The sequence below is a fragment of the Eleutherodactylus coqui genome, chromosome 5, assembly GCF_035609145.1.
Source record: "Eleutherodactylus coqui strain aEleCoq1 chromosome 5, aEleCoq1.hap1, whole genome shotgun sequence".
Classification (NCBI taxonomy): Eukaryota; Metazoa; Chordata; class Amphibia; order Anura; family Eleutherodactylidae; genus Eleutherodactylus; species Eleutherodactylus coqui.
In genome coordinates this window covers 50,856,284-50,872,229 of record NC_089841.1, presented here as the reverse complement: position 1 = coordinate 50,872,229, position 15,946 = coordinate 50,856,284, and the positions used below count along the sequence as shown (strand labels likewise).

The following is a 15,946-nucleotide window of genomic DNA, read 5'->3' as shown; positions in this document are numbered from 1 at the left end:
GTACAGGTTCAAAGCCCATTAGTGAGGTCAGTAAAAAGACGTATTGTAGTCAGTAAGATGTTAAACGGAAAAGAATGTTTGAAACTCTTGAGTATCAAATTAATTAAAATCCACCCACCGGATAAAATGCGGATCTCTGCCTCGTTTCCTGTCCTGGAGCTGCCGGGATTTCTAGCCAAACATCTGTAAAGTCCGGCATCTCCTGCTTGTAGGCGACTGATCTGCAAGGCCCCTGACGGTAAGATGAGCACCCGCGTATCACCGGGGGTCAATACCAGATCCTCTTGGTTCTTCTGCCAGTGTACCGTTGGCATAGGCTCCCCGACAATTTCACATTTCAGCAGCGCCGTATCTCCAGTGAACGAAGTAACAGATTCTGTCTGGGAAAGGAACCTCAGAGGGCCTGAAAATGCGGAAATAAAACCAATTAAACCCACAAAAAATGGAAATAACCGGTCTCTGATGCTAAACATCTACATAGTTAATGGCACTGTGCAAAATACAAGTTGCTCATAGCAGAGCACTTTCTAGCGCCTACAATAATACTGCTAAGTATTATTTAATGCACGCTTGCCACCGCGGAAGCAGCTGCCGAAGGAGCCATTTGTATTGTCAAAAACACGCCATCATCGGAGAGAGTCAGATTGATGGATACGGAGGCATGTTGGCAATTATAAAGCACTTATCATGTAAAACATTGTGGTTTCCCAATAATTACATTTGTGAACAGCGATGATATTCACCAGGGGCTCATGCAAGGCAGACAATTGATTCCTCAACGAGACGATAGACGCAAGCGCAAGGCAACGACATTGCACGCCGTTTGGCTAAAAAGTGTTGTGAGGGGGAAAAAAAATGTAAATACCTGCAATTAGCGATCACAAACATAAATCCAGCTATTGGGAATCTATAGGAGCTCAGCTGTGCTAAACAAAATCAATCTGCTATTTTCTTATCTGCGAACACCCTGAAACGGCGCAAATCAGACAACATTTTACGGGTAATTATTATTACGTGTTTTTTTCTAAGTCTTGACACCTCATTGAGAATGACCTTCACATATAGGACTAGTAGTACTCCACATCCCCGCCCCAGAATATCCCCAATGATTAAGGTTCAGTATTTATAGGTAACTCACTGCTACAATGTATCAAAGAATAATGGGGCATGTACAGTTGCAAAAAAAGTAAGTGAACCCTTTGGAATGTCTTGGATTTCTGCATTACTAATATAATGTGATCGGATTGTTATTTAAGTCCCATTTATGGACATGCAAAATGAAACTAATAACACAAAGACAGTTGGACCGTTCATGTCTTTTATTGAGTGCACTGAATAACATCCACTGTCCAGGGAGAAAAAAGTAAGTAAACTTCTGTGTTAGTGAATTCTCCAAAAGGTAATTGGCAAAATGTATTTTAATTAAGGAGGTGGGATTGGAAGTGTGAGATTCACGTGGTTTGCCCATTAATCAAAGGCACACAAAGCCTGGTTACTGACAAATGTATTATTCACAGGGACATTTCACATGGGACGAAATAGGGAACACGGTGCACCGCGAGCCGCGGTAAATTCCAGGCCACCTGTGGATTTTGATGCAGAATTGAAAATGGCTTAAAGCCTGCATCCATTTTCCCATCGAAGTCCAGAAATAGACATGCAGATTTTGGTGCAGAATTACAGGACAGCATACTCTGCAACACTGCTGTGGAATATTCCGTTCCATGTGAAAGGTCAATAAGCAAGACCAGTTAGTATGAATTATGCCTCACTGCAAACAATTTTTAGAAGTGCTTAGAAGACATGTAAGTCCTTATTCAGACCTCATTTTCGGCTCTGTCCAGGGGTCTCGTCAGGGTTTTCATTTAAAATCCTGAAAATAGCATCACCATCGTCACCATTGAAAACTGCTGAAAAAGAGACCAGTAGGTCTCCGTTTATGCGGGTTTCAGTACATTTCCAGCATATTGTGGCAGAAAGAATTGTGCAGCCCACCATGTAATTCTTTTTAGAACAAAATACTATTACTCACTTTGTGCCTCTCTTACATCCATATATTTATCTACTACCGTACTATGACATATACTGTATATCAATAGATGTTTCCTTCGGCTTGACCCTTAAACTGGAACACTTTACATTCAAGCCAAGGAAAAGATATATCTATCTCATATCTATCTATCTATCTATTTATCTCATACGTATCTATCTGTCTCATATCTATCTATCTGTCTCATATCTATCTATCTGTCTATCTCATATCTATCTATCCATCCATCTATCTATCTATCTATCTATCTATCTATCTATCTATCTATCTATGTATCTATCTATCTATCTATCCATCTCCTATCTATCTATCTATCTATCTATCTATCTATCTATCTATCTCATATCTATCTATCTATCTATCTATCTATCTATCTATCTATCTATGTATCTATCTATGTATCTATCTATCTATCTATCTATCTCATATCTATCTCCAATCTATCTATCTATCTATCTATCTATCTATCTATCTATCTATCTATCTATCTATCTATCTATCTAATATCCATCTCACATCAATCTATCCATCTATCTCATATCTATCTATGTTTCTATCTCATATCAATCTATCTCCTATCTATCTATCTATCTATCTATCTATCTATCTATCTATCTATCTATCTATCTATCTATCTATCTGTCTATCTATCTCATATCCATCTCACATCAATCTATCCATCTATCTCATATCTATCTATCTCATATCAATCTATCTCCTATCTATCTATCTATCTATCTATCTATCTATCTATCTATCTATCTATCTATCTCATATCTATCTATGTTTCTATCTCATATCTATCTATCTATCTATCTACCTACCTCATATCTATCTATCTATCTATCTCATATCTATCTATCTCACTATCTATCTATCTATCTATCTATCTCATATGTATTTATCTATCTATCTACTTATCTACCTATCTATCTATCTCATATCCATCTATCTTCTATCTATCTATCTACCTATCTATCTACCTCATATCTATCTATCTCATATTTATCTATCTATCTATCTTCTATCTATCTACCTATCTATCTATCTCATATCCATCTATCTTCTATCTATATAACTATCTTTTTGTCATTCTCTTTTGATGATTTACATTTGAAAACAACCCAGAAGCTTTTCTTCTGCACTAAAACAATGTCAACGATAACAACAACACAGAAAACTATGCATAGAAAAATGTCAAGTTCTACTAAAGATGTGGAAAAGAGCAATGTTCCATTAACTTGTCAGTCATTTACTAAACAAACACAAAGAACAATTTCTTAGTTCAGTCATAATTCACCGCTAGAATGACAGTAAAGAAAGTGATATGACTTTCTAGTAGCTCAGGCAGAGGCGTAGCATTAGGGGATGGTTTCAATTGCAGAAGAGGGAAAAAGGATGTTTAAAGAGGTGTTCTGCGACTAATATACTGATGACCCATTCCCAGGATAGGTCATCAATATCAGATTAGTGGGGGGTCCATCTCTCAAAACCTCTGCTGATCAACTGATTAATCACATTTACAGCCCCATGGCTTAAGAGCAGCTCAATCCCATTCAAGTGAATGGGACTGATCTGCTATCTCAGGCACAACCACTATGTAATGTACGGCGCTGTGCCTGGTATGTAACAAACTTGTTGCAGCACTCACCAAAGCACTCCAGACACCTCAGACCACTAATACAATTGTCTCCACTTCTAAGCTGAAAGCAGGACTAGCTATATACAATGTATCAGTCTGGAGTCCGGGCTGTTTAGCTCACAGAGCATTGTCTACACTGGATACAATTGTATCTACTTCTCAGCTGAGGCCAGGACTAGCTATGTACAATGTATCAGTCTGGAGTCCGGGCTGTTTAGCTCACAGAGCTTTGTCTACACTGGTTACAATTGTATCTACTTCTCAGCTGAGGCCAGGACTAGCTATGTACAATGTATCAGTCTGGAGTCCGGGCTGTTTAGCTCACAGAGCATTGTCTACACTGGTTACAATTGTATCTACTTCTCAGCTGAGGCCAGGACTAGCTATGTACAATGTATCAGTCTGGAGCCTGGGCTGTTTAGGTGATGAAACCTTCTTTCTTCTAGAAACAGAGGATGCCCTCTTGTTACCGTCGCAGTCCTGGGTATAAACAGATCATGGGAGAGATCCTTGTATTGTCCCCTAATGTATTTATGCATAGTTATTTGGTCGCCCCTCTGATAGCCTCTCTGGGTATTTCAGTCCTCCCATTTATTAATTTAGTTGCCCTTCTTTGAACCTCCGCAAGCACTGCAACATCTTTCCTGAGCACCGGTGTCCAGAACTGTACACAGTATTCCATGTGAGGTCTGACAAGTGCCTTATGTAGTGGAAGAATAATGTTCTCATCCTTCACCACTATACCTCTTTTAATGCACCCCAAAACTTTATTTCCCTTCACCACAGCTGACTGGCATTGATTGCTCCAGTTAGGTCTACAGTCAACTAGTACCCCCAGGTCTTTTTCCATAGACACCAGGAGATGGTGCTGAGACCACAAGAGTTGCTCAGCTGTGTCTCGAGGCACCAAGGAGAGTTGAGTATAGTCTACTTTTTATTTTACTTTTGGCCTAGCTCTTATTTTTGGTTGCAGTAACACAACCAATTTAAACAGATTTTTTTAAAAATGTTTGGCGAATTTCCTTTCAATTTTTGGTGTCATGATCCATATTTCAAAAAATCCAAAAATGGTGCATTTTTTCACACTGACCACTAAACCTTCTTAGCAGTCATCTCATAATCATCACAGTCAGGATTCCAATAAGGTGACATCTATATAACTCATATGGACAACACAGCCACCATTCACCAACCACCATTCACAACAGGGGGTGGTCACAGCTCCCCTCCTCTCCCTCCCTGCACAAGTCACAAAACATTCCCACAACACTCTCTCATAAAAGTCAATGAGTCCCCTCTTGTCCATTTTGTCTATAGCCCATGAAGCTCCTGTAAACCATCTTGAAATGCACCTCAGGAAAATATCTGCCTTGATAGTCATGTACAAAGACAATAGAATGGAAAAAAATCTACAATCAAAAAATGAAAACAGATTAGAAAATGGAAAAATTGTAAAAAAAAGTAAAAAAATAGTATACCGTAATATTATACACTTTAAAATATTATATAATATAAAGTTACACCTTTCCTTTAAGTCATAGAATACATGTTTTCTACACTACAGTATCGAGCTGAAGATTGACCTCAGGGATTTCTGTGCATTTAGCATCCTGTCACTTACAGTAATAAGTCACTAAACATGAGCTGATACATGGTATTACGGAATCACACATACGGAGAGATTTACATTCCACACATCTCTTTTCAGCGCTCAGCAGAAGTCCCAAGGACGAGAATGCAAAAGACTCATCACTGAGATGGCAAAAAAAAAATACAGCATGCTGATTTGCATATAATCTTATATTATATTGAGTATTCGTTCTTCTCCAGATCTGTATCTTTTAATGGGAACCTGTCATTTTAAATATGGTGTCCCAACTGCAGGTTTCTTGTTAAAAGGCAAGAGGAGCCGGGGGTTTTGATATATAGCTTTTTCAGAAAATATTAAGTATAATTTGTATTTTGTCTAAATCCCTCCTTTTGAGTCCAGTGGGCGGAGTTGGACCAACTACCGGACTTATACAATGTGGGAAGGGATTTAGATGAATAAAATACAAGTCTTACTGAATATTTTCTAACAAAACTATATATCAATCTGCTCAACTTATCCTGCTATACAACATGCAGATAAACATTTTCCAATTACTAGATTGACGCAATGTTCGGAAAAGTGGTTGTAATTGTTTTTAGAACTGATTATTTTAATTGGCAAGGACTTTAGGATAAACTAAATTTTCAGTGTACCAACTTCCGCACCCCCACTGAGGGCACCCCTTGAATTGTTCGCCATCCCCGGCTTGGTTTTCCACATTTTGGAGTCACGGTCAAACTGGTAAGCACTTGATATGAACGTCACTTAGCAACGCTTGACTCTCCCTAGCGACATTGTTCGCTGAAGCACAATAGCGCCACTAGACTTAACATAAAAACTTTGACCTTGCCTGACAGATCACTCAATGTATCAAACTCAAATTTTATGATTTTACAGCGGTGGTGAGGATGTCACAAATCCAATGACACCAAAATCATCTACCAAAGGTCAAGCAAAGGGATCAAAGTGTGGTGCACGAAAAAAACTGTAGGCTTTTTTTTATATTAGATACATAAATTGAAGTGGTTGTCCGAGTTGTCAAAGGGGTCCCCCACGCTGTAAAATAACAAAACAGCTGATACTGCTCACCCCTCCCACTAACAGCTTTGTTTTCCCTGCTGACATCATCTTCTGAGACTGCCGTCAGCTTGAGCTGCCTACAATCAAATTACTGCAGCCAATGACAGTGATTAGCACTGAGCGCTGTCATTGGCTGCAGTGGGAGGTTTACAGAGCATCACAGGTTGTCTGCAGCCTGTAAACAAACAACACAGTGGAGACTGGAGATGGCGTTGAGAGACGAGTGGCGGAACAGGGAGAGGTGAGTATCAGCTGTTTTATTTTACACCATGGGGGACTCAAGGCTGCCATTTCATAACTCTTTAAGGTATTGCATACTTTATGGGCAGAGCCCAAGATGCTTGCCAGTCTGTGGATCTGCAATAAAACTCACAGTGGATTGATGTGAACATACCCTAAAACTGATTCTTGTACAGGAATATTTCATTCAGAAGACCTTACTGAATCCAAAATTCTAAAGTTTCTACAAGTTATAATTCTCCAAATTTCTTTCTTTTTTTTTTAATACATTTTTGATTTATTTCTGAAGCTTCAATAATACAGCAAGAACCTGCTTCCCCGAAGCTCCTGAGTGTAAATTCCTCTGTCAGGCTTCCATTTACGTATTACCAAATAAGTCATTCAACTTATTTTCACTCCATTACTCCTCTAAAACAAACAAAATGTGTGTTCTGCCCTCGGGCTCAGTAATTCTGAACTTGCTTGATATGTTTTTTTGTATCATGGAAATGCTTTCATCTTGTACTGAATGCAAAAAACAGAAGCACTGATGCAGTACTTGGAGAGTAATGATAACATTGTATCATTCTGTTATGTCTAGACATTTAAGACATAGACTTTGTAATAAAACCGAAAAGAGCAAATGACTGTAAATGCATCTAAGAGGAAAAAAGAACTTAATCAAAGTTTCCGACTATTGGTATCAAATAAGACAACACTGTTAAAGAGGTATTCCCATTGTAGCCAATTATGGCTGAGCTGGGAATACCCATCTGTATGCTGAAGTCATCGGTGGCCAGGATTATGGTAACATCCGAGCTGGCTGTTCTACGCTTTTTCCGCAAGGAACTTATGGAAACAATATAACACAACTTGTTGGAATGTTTCTGTAATTCCGACTATTCAGTTTTCGACATAAACTGACCGTTTTGGTAAGATAGGTGTGGGTTCCAGAGGTGGGATTAGCCTCTATCAGATATTTATGCCTGAAGTGTAGGGACATACATTGCATAAATTACCATACCAAACTGTATCTAATTAAAAACGACACATGTTATGATGAGTGTTGCTCTTCATCATCGGCCAAGTGATAAAATTGGCCGATTTTTGCAAAATTAGATCAGTAATGCCGATGTGCTTTTTAGCAAAAATTGCATAGAATCCTTTTACAAACAAAACAACGTGCGTACATGCATTATCTATGAATGTGGCTCAGTTTTTAGCATTGTAGCCTTTAAGTGATGGAGTCCTAGGTTCAAATCAACGATGACATCTGCATGGACTTTGTAAAACTCCATCCAGGTGTTGCCCTTGGACAGATTTGAAAGTAGAACTCCAGCACTGCAAAGCAGCAGTGCTAACAACTGAGCCACCACACTTGTATTTTCTGCTTCAAATGAGGACAAGAATAAGAAGAAAAAGCCCATAAAAACCCCATCCAGATGTTGCCATTGAACAGATTTGAACCTAGAACTCCAGCACTGCTTTAACAGTGCTAACAATTGAGCCACCATGCTTGGTCGTCTTTCTTTTTTCTCTGGAGTAGGAGAGGAAAGAAAGACACAAAAAGAACATACAAGGTCCATGCAGATGTTATCCTTTGTGGAATTTTAGTGGGTTTGGTCTTGACAAACGATCCAAGGTTCAGATTCTTGCTGAACCAAACTTTTAGCAAAGTTTGATCCAAGAAAGGGTTCTCCTGTTTCAAATCTCTCAACACTGGTGGCCACAAGCCTCTGATGTTAGGACTTTATGGGGTGTGCATGCAAAGAAGGTGAATCAATGAATGTGGCTTCATCAGGGGACCACTAATTTATCTTGTTTGGTCCCACAGTGGACACACAAATCCTGCATCCACAGGTCCCTAGTAGCATGGTCTGATTATAAACTCATGGACAGTTTGATGTGCAGTCATAGACTCAAGAAATCTTGCTGGTTGGTTCTAAAGGCATGCTGGGCTTTCAAGTCAATTACCCAATGCAGTCGATTGTCCAAGTGCATGTCAGGTCATACTTGTTCCAAATGTTCCTTTCAATCACTGATTCAAATTCAAATTCCTCTATTGCAAGGTCCAACATAGTAGGCCAATTCTCAAGAAGCCCATTTACCCAGGTAGACTTATTGAAAACAGTCGAAGGCCCTAATATAGGAAGGACATGTAAACACTAAAATTTGAAACCAAAATACTATATTTTGGTAAAATGCACGTCTTCTGTTTAAAATGTTGTTTGGACGAGCCTTTCCATTTGAAAAGCACTCTATATGATAATAATGGCATATAACTCGATATTGGTCTTTTTCATAGCATAATTTTACCCTTAGTTGTGTTTTCACATATTTCAAATTATAAAGGTGGCAAAATGGACAGAAAATTGTTGCGCTGTTTATAGAAAGGGTTCTTTTAGAAACGACCATTAAATAAAAATTAGGTAAGTGGTAAATATATCTTGGGTGAGGTCACATGATAAAAGTGGTAAAAAGTTATTTTAAAAACATTATAGGGCTTATTAAGCAAAAAAAATATATATATATTTGTAGTGCTGGCCAGGTAATAACAGGCAGATGTACTCTGATGTTTAGTCAATCACTCCGACCCACGTAATATGGAGAAATAGGAAAAATTGCAGCAAAATGTAAGAAAAAAAGGTGAGTTGCGTAGTCAGAAAAATATAGTTTTTGGGATTTTTTTGCTTTTTATGTTTTTTCTTTCCTTTTACTGTTTCTTTGCTAGAAGGAGAACAAAGACTAAAAATGCAACAGACGAGTATTGTCGTTATTATAAGTTGTCAAGCATTCAGTTCCTAACAGTCACTGGGCATAATTTTAGACATTATGATCGTGACAACACTTCAGTTTATGAATAACCAGAAAATTTACATTTCATGCTTTTTTTTTTACATCTATTTAAATAGTTACTTCTATTTAAATTACAAGAAGGGTCTTGAATTTAGCAATCAAAAATATCCCATCCACTACAGAATGTCTTGTTATAATGTATTTTTTTTAGCCATTGTTCATTTACACAGAAAATAAGAATTTTAATATAACTTCAGTTTTTGACTCTTTCGACTTTGTTTTCGGCTAAAATTTTTGTACGAGTTTGAGGCGAAAGGACTTTTGTTTCTAAAGATTTTTTTTTTTGGCTTTTCATTGATGACTGTTGACTGCTCTTCACCTTGAAGGAATATATTTTTGTGTAGGGTGCTACAGGCCAAACTCAAGAAAAAGGTTCTCTTTTATTTTCATTCTTCAATACAGAAAAGCCTTTGGATCAAAGCCAGCACTTGTGAACAAAAAGAACCTTTCAATTTGATGACTTAGAAGCCGAACAGGGGACACCATTAAAGTTTTTGTAACTATAGTACCACCACTAAATATTGTGCTCGCTGCACAACATAACAAGGCAAATAGTTTGGTTGTCTATGGAGGCAAAATCCTCATGGTTTCAACACCGGGTCACATGGATCGTCTTTGTGCCCAGCAGGTTATCACAGGGGGGTGGGCTGTTTGGATCATCAAAATAACTAAGCCACCCGCCTTCTCTGTCACAGTTGATCGAGAAATAGAGAAGGGGGCTGGCTTACTTATTAAAATGAGCTAAACAGCCAGCCCCTTGTGAAGATGTGATGAGCAAATAAAAGGTTTAAACCATGGAACCCAATGTCAGAACTGGGCAGGAAGAGAGGTTTTAATGCTGCAGGTCTGGGTAAGGATTCCCCAGACAATCTCCATAAACAGATCAATACCACTGATTGTGTAATGTACCATTAATTAATAAAAGATTAACACTCTACCATCAGTGGCACAATCTCTTGGTAACACAGCATATGAACTCTAGATTGTTAGGTGAGCTCAAACCCTTGCACTACTATCTCAGTGCATAACTGCAAACAATGGCAATTTGTTTAATAGTCTAAGTCTCTAAACGTGGCAACTCACTATGTAACAGGCCTAATGTTGTGCATATCTAATGTTGAGGCCGGCCTCACTTACAGTATTCTGCATGAGTTGTCTCTTCTACCAGTCCTGGCTACTCCAGGGTCAGGAATGTGTCACTACCACAGTTTCCACAAATCCTTGTTGCTATCCTGATACTTGCCCCCAACCAGTCTCCAGTTACTCAGGTCAGCGGACCCAGGGCCTCTTGCTGTTTCTCTCCTGTCTGCGAACTATCACACCTCTACAGCAGCAGCTCCTTTGCAGAGTGTTGCACCTCCTTCTTCAGCTCCGAGCAGCACCTCGGCTGTCATGTACAGTCCCTGCTCCTCTCCCTCAGCTGTGGTGTAGTTAAGAGGCTTTAATACTGTGATCTCTGGTGGCTAGAACCTTTGGGCTCTTTCAAGATGGATATGGCTTATGCCAACTCACTATCCCCTGCTGTGGGGGCTATCTTTACAGCAGTGACAGAGCTTCCCTTATCACTCTCCCCTGCCTGGCTATGTGATATGCAGAAGATAGAATGTAGCACAGCTTCTGTCACTAATAAGAGGGAAGTGGGGTAGTACTCTCCCTTCTTACACCTACACAAATCATCACCACAAATAATGGTGAACTTTTTGTTTTTCTCTCACCCCTTTTTTCCATTTCACCATGATATCTCAAGCTTAATTGGTCTTTGGTCTCTAAGAGGGATTGCAAAATGGTCAGAACATGTGTACGCCCACTCATAATTACTGTAAATTGCAATATTTCCTATTATTATCCACACAAGACAAATCATCAATAAAGTCAAGTAGGCCAGTGCAACCATATTTAGGAGGTCTGCAAGAAACAATTGTCTACGAACAGGAAAAGTTTCCTTTTTGAGAGTGAACAATCACAATGTAGCCAGCAAGAGTTTAGCTTTGGCTACTTATATACAATAGAATTTGTCCAAAATGCTGATTTAAGGCCCATTTACATGGAAAGATAATCTTTCAAGTGATTGAAAGATTAAACATTTAGCGATAGTTTTGCATAAAGTACTAATGGGCACTAATGTCCATTAGTACTTTATCAGCTTCATTTGTGTGTAAATGAGCCTCCAGGAACTGCTTGCAGAACTCAGCAGGTGAGCTCTGCAATCAGCTCCATTGTTCTGGCACAAGCTGCTAAGAGAATACAATGTAATCTCTAGCTCCCTTGCAGAATACAACATGCGGTCTGTTTTCTCACACAGGCTTTAGATAGAATACAATGTAATCTTCAGCACCCGTGGAGAACACAGCCTGCGGTCTGAGCGATGGTTTTTAAGCTCCTAAAAATCATTGTTCAGATGAAAGTGCACGATGGTAGCATTTACATGCAATGATTATCACTCATATGCCATCGTTTTAATGAATTGTGAGCAATAATCATTGCATGTAAATGGGTCTTTAGACTCTTAAAGACCAACAATTATCTGAAAATACTATGTAAATGGCCAAACCCAACTAATATTTCCTTAAAGGGTCATTAGTCAGGTAGTTTTTGTACAATTTTTCCCTTCCTTTATGGGAAATAATGGTGCCTAATTCATTAGTTCAGTTTGGCATGTTAAAGGGGCCATTGTCAAGATGAATAATCCAATGTACAACCAATTACTCTTAAGCATCCTGGGTTTTTACAGGGAAGCTTTGAACTTATCAAATTTTTGATAAATCTTTTGGACCAGTACGAAAGTCAAAGCTCGATAAATAAAACTAATATTGTCATAAAACCTATTTCAGAGCCCAATGGAAACTACAGAATAACAGGAAACTTCCAGCCCTTGCCTTACCAGTGCCTTTATCCATGTGCAAACGGTGCTAAATTAAGCCAATATGTCAGCTGATTTGTAGACAGCCTTTGTCTGATCACCTCTGATTACATCCACCTGCCTGAGTACCAGGGTTCCTTGGATCCTGATAATTTGTTAAGGTGCTTTTTAATATTGTGCATTTGACCCAGACTGTTTCCTGCTTCTGGATCACTGCTTGTCTTGATCTTTATCTAATTTAATGTCTTGCATGAACTCTGACTGCCCTGACATTGGATTTATATGACCAAGCCTATCTTAATCGAATCGAAACACCATCTATAAGTCATCAGTGGTTGGTATTGGAGACTAATTTCGGTGATGCAATCTGGAGATTCCCTATACATAGTCTATAACCCTGTAAGTGGCATTTTAATTATATTTAGACTCCAGTTTCTGGTTTAGCACTAAGCCAAATGCCAAGTCAACAATATCAGAAGAGGGGTCAGCACTCTGACAATGTTGTAAAGAAAAAATTGAAGAAAATGGAAGAACTCAACCAGTGTGATGGAACTGTCCGCAATGGATAGACCATCACACTTGTAATCTTAGGTTGCCTTGATAGTTATCTGAGCAATTCACACTGGTAACCCCATCCGAACTGGACATCCACGCAGGAGTGGGCTAGGATACGTTATCACCCATAGATCCAGATGGTCTTAGTTACAAGGTACAAGATCCATCATGGAAGAAAAAATATATACACCAGTGCTCAGGGTTCCACCAACAGAAATAAACCACGATAACAGGTTGAAAAAGAAATGGTATTCCCCTTACTTTCCTGGAGAGATAGTGACCTTCACTAACCCCCATAGATTAAAGGTCCACATATAATGTGAAGTCATAAGAAAGACTCATAGGTAACAAGCTGAAAGTTTTAATGCAGTCATATGAATACAGATGTGACTTGGTTCGGAGAACTACAACATTAGATGCCTCCTTTCTCAAGGTCTTGAGATAGACTGAGATAGTGGGTTCATGTTCCTGTTCAACTACTAACAATGGGACAAAAATTTAGGCTACTGACTATAGGTACCCGAACACTTCTGCAGACAGCTGTGTTTCCCAGCTCTACCATACACATGTACGCTCAGCTTGGCCAAGTGTTTGTGTTTAGGGAGGTAAGCCACAGTCAGACAGCTCTGGTGGTTTATCTGGAGGAAGAAAAGAATTGGACATTGAAATTCAACATTCCTGATCCTTCAGTCTCCTGACATTATCCGTCAGGGGAAAGTAGAAGAGTCTGCCATATTAAAGTCTTCCATATCACATACATATTGAAGAGTCTTCCATGCCCATCAAAATCAGCAGATTCAGAAAACTAAACACTAATGTGGATAGGGGCTTTAAAGCAATCCTCCAGTTTTAGGACAAAATTCTGTTCCGGTACAACTGCAGGTAGTTTACACTCTCCTCTTCTGGTCTCAGCACAGAATTTTGCCCTGAAATCAGACGTTCAATTTGAGTTAGTGGCATGTGTGCCACAGTAGGCGCCAACCATCAGAATTATGCCCTTGTTATCCTCTCCCCTCATATAGTGAACTCTTCGGGCTCTTCCAAAGATGACCAAGTAACGCTGCATTCCTTACATCGTTAATGCCGACACTTTCTTTTGCCTAGATAATAGCTGAGAAATGAATGAAGACAATTAGACAGCGAGTCTTGTTTTCTGTTGTTATCTCACCATCCGCGAGGACAAGCTCTACAAATTGTCGTGAACAAAACTGTCTAATCCGTGTCAACTATTTCCAGATTTTCCTCCGCTGTAGATGCCTTCATTCGACTGCTTCATAAAAAAACTAATTTCTCCAGAAATGAAATCCTTTCAATTTACTTTCATATGCCCACCCCCTCTCCCAAGGGAGACTTGTTTGCCAGCAGATGCCTCCATGTATTATTCCATACCTGGAAATCAATTCTAATTTACAATGGTGAAAACACACAACTCTTGATTTGGCCTGGGGCATAGATGACAGCCAGTCGAGACTGCCATCTCCCCATACAGAAGGTATAATTATTAAGTAATTAAAGTTCACTTAATATAAATGCTTATCATTAAGGAGACAGACCTCGGGGTTCTTACATGTGCAGCTATTAAATATTCAGTGTTTTTCGTCACACTAACAATCCTAAGGAGAGACACTTTCAAATGTATTGCTTGGTGTGAAGCTAGTTATCATTAAGACAAAGTCCTTCACTTCCCATTATATGATCTTTATGAATTATTTCCTAGAGGATATAAGAACATATGAAAAATGTTTGAGGTACATGGTTGGCCCATCAAAAACCCAATTTTTTATGCAAAAAATCCAGATCAAGAAGGTAGAATACAATTTACTGTAAATGAACAGTTTATGGAGTTTCTACTGTCCAACGGAAGTACCAGGAGGTCCTCTTGTTACGTCCGAGGTAAACGCTAAATACTTTCACCGGATCGGTTATAATCAATGGTCCAAAAAGGACAGATATACACACACTATATTAAAGTGGAGAAAACAAAATATGAACAATGAAACCAACAGTGGGGGAACTGGAAATGTGACCCTAACTGCTAATGAGTTTACACCTAAAAGCGAGGACTCAACCTCATAATGGCAACCCCACATCAGGAACTTGGGGCAACTCTGACTCTCCCTAGTTGGTATACAGAGATAAATAAACTGGAACAACAAGGAATATGGAGGCTTTCACACAATGAACCAGCTGAAATACAATAGTAATTATAGTTAGGGATTAGATGTCACAGCACACCAGGATATTCTTTACACTAAATAGTCTTATCTCACAATGGAGCAGGACAAGAACTGACCAAAAACACCATTAGACTACAAGTATATGTGGCATCCTCTGTGAAGAGAATCTGGAATAAATGTGTAAAGACAAGCGCTGATTGGTCAGCTGAGAAACATGCCCCCCAGCTGAACAATCCATCTACACACTCACAGAGAAATGCTCATGTCTGGGTCTAGCACCAAAATGACTATGAGCATACGCCGGCATGTGGATCTCATGGGCTGAGACAGTGACGTCATCCTGGACCTCATTCAACACAGCCGGGGCTCCATGATACTACCATCGGTGCCAGGCCTTAAAGAGAACCTGCCATGTCTTTATTCCAGTGGGGCGGCTGCTGACTCCAACAATGTCTGTCTTTTATTTATACTCTGAATATGTCAAGTTGGTGGTCCAGACCACTCATTGTCAGTCAAGCAGATAGAATGTGGGGCGAGGTGAGTATGAAAAGTTGGAGAAAAGCTATGCAGCCTGTCCTGCTGACATGAGGACATAACATGTCCTTTTTAAAATTTGTTGGGCTCTGTTCACTTTGGCTGCAACACCAAGATTACAAATACCCACATGACCACTGCAGCCAATCATTGGCCTCAGCAGGCTTGAGCCATATACTACTGAGACCAGTGATTGGCTGCAGCAGTTGTGGATATCTTGAACATCACTGCTGTAAACACAGACTGGTTTGGAGGATGAGGGCGGCAGAGCTGGACCGCAAGGGATCAGAGAGATGAGTATGGCTTAGGTCTCCAACACATTAGTGTTTTTTTTTCATTCATTTTTCATCCATTTAACTCTTTCCAGTCCACTGTCTGACGT

At 39.3% G+C, this 15,946-nt stretch overlaps 1 protein-coding gene across 1 annotated transcript in view; it reads right to left on the bottom strand.

Annotated features, from left to right (window-relative positions):
• DCC (DCC netrin 1 receptor) overlaps window positions 1-15,946 on the bottom strand; it is a 640,441-nt gene that overhangs the window by 432,014 nt on the left and 192,481 nt on the right. The window contains exon 5 of the mRNA XM_066604857.1: window positions 119-403. Within this exon, the coding sequence (XP_066460954.1) occupies window positions 119-403 (285 nt within the window). The remainder of the gene's footprint in view (window positions 1-118; window positions 404-15,946) is intronic.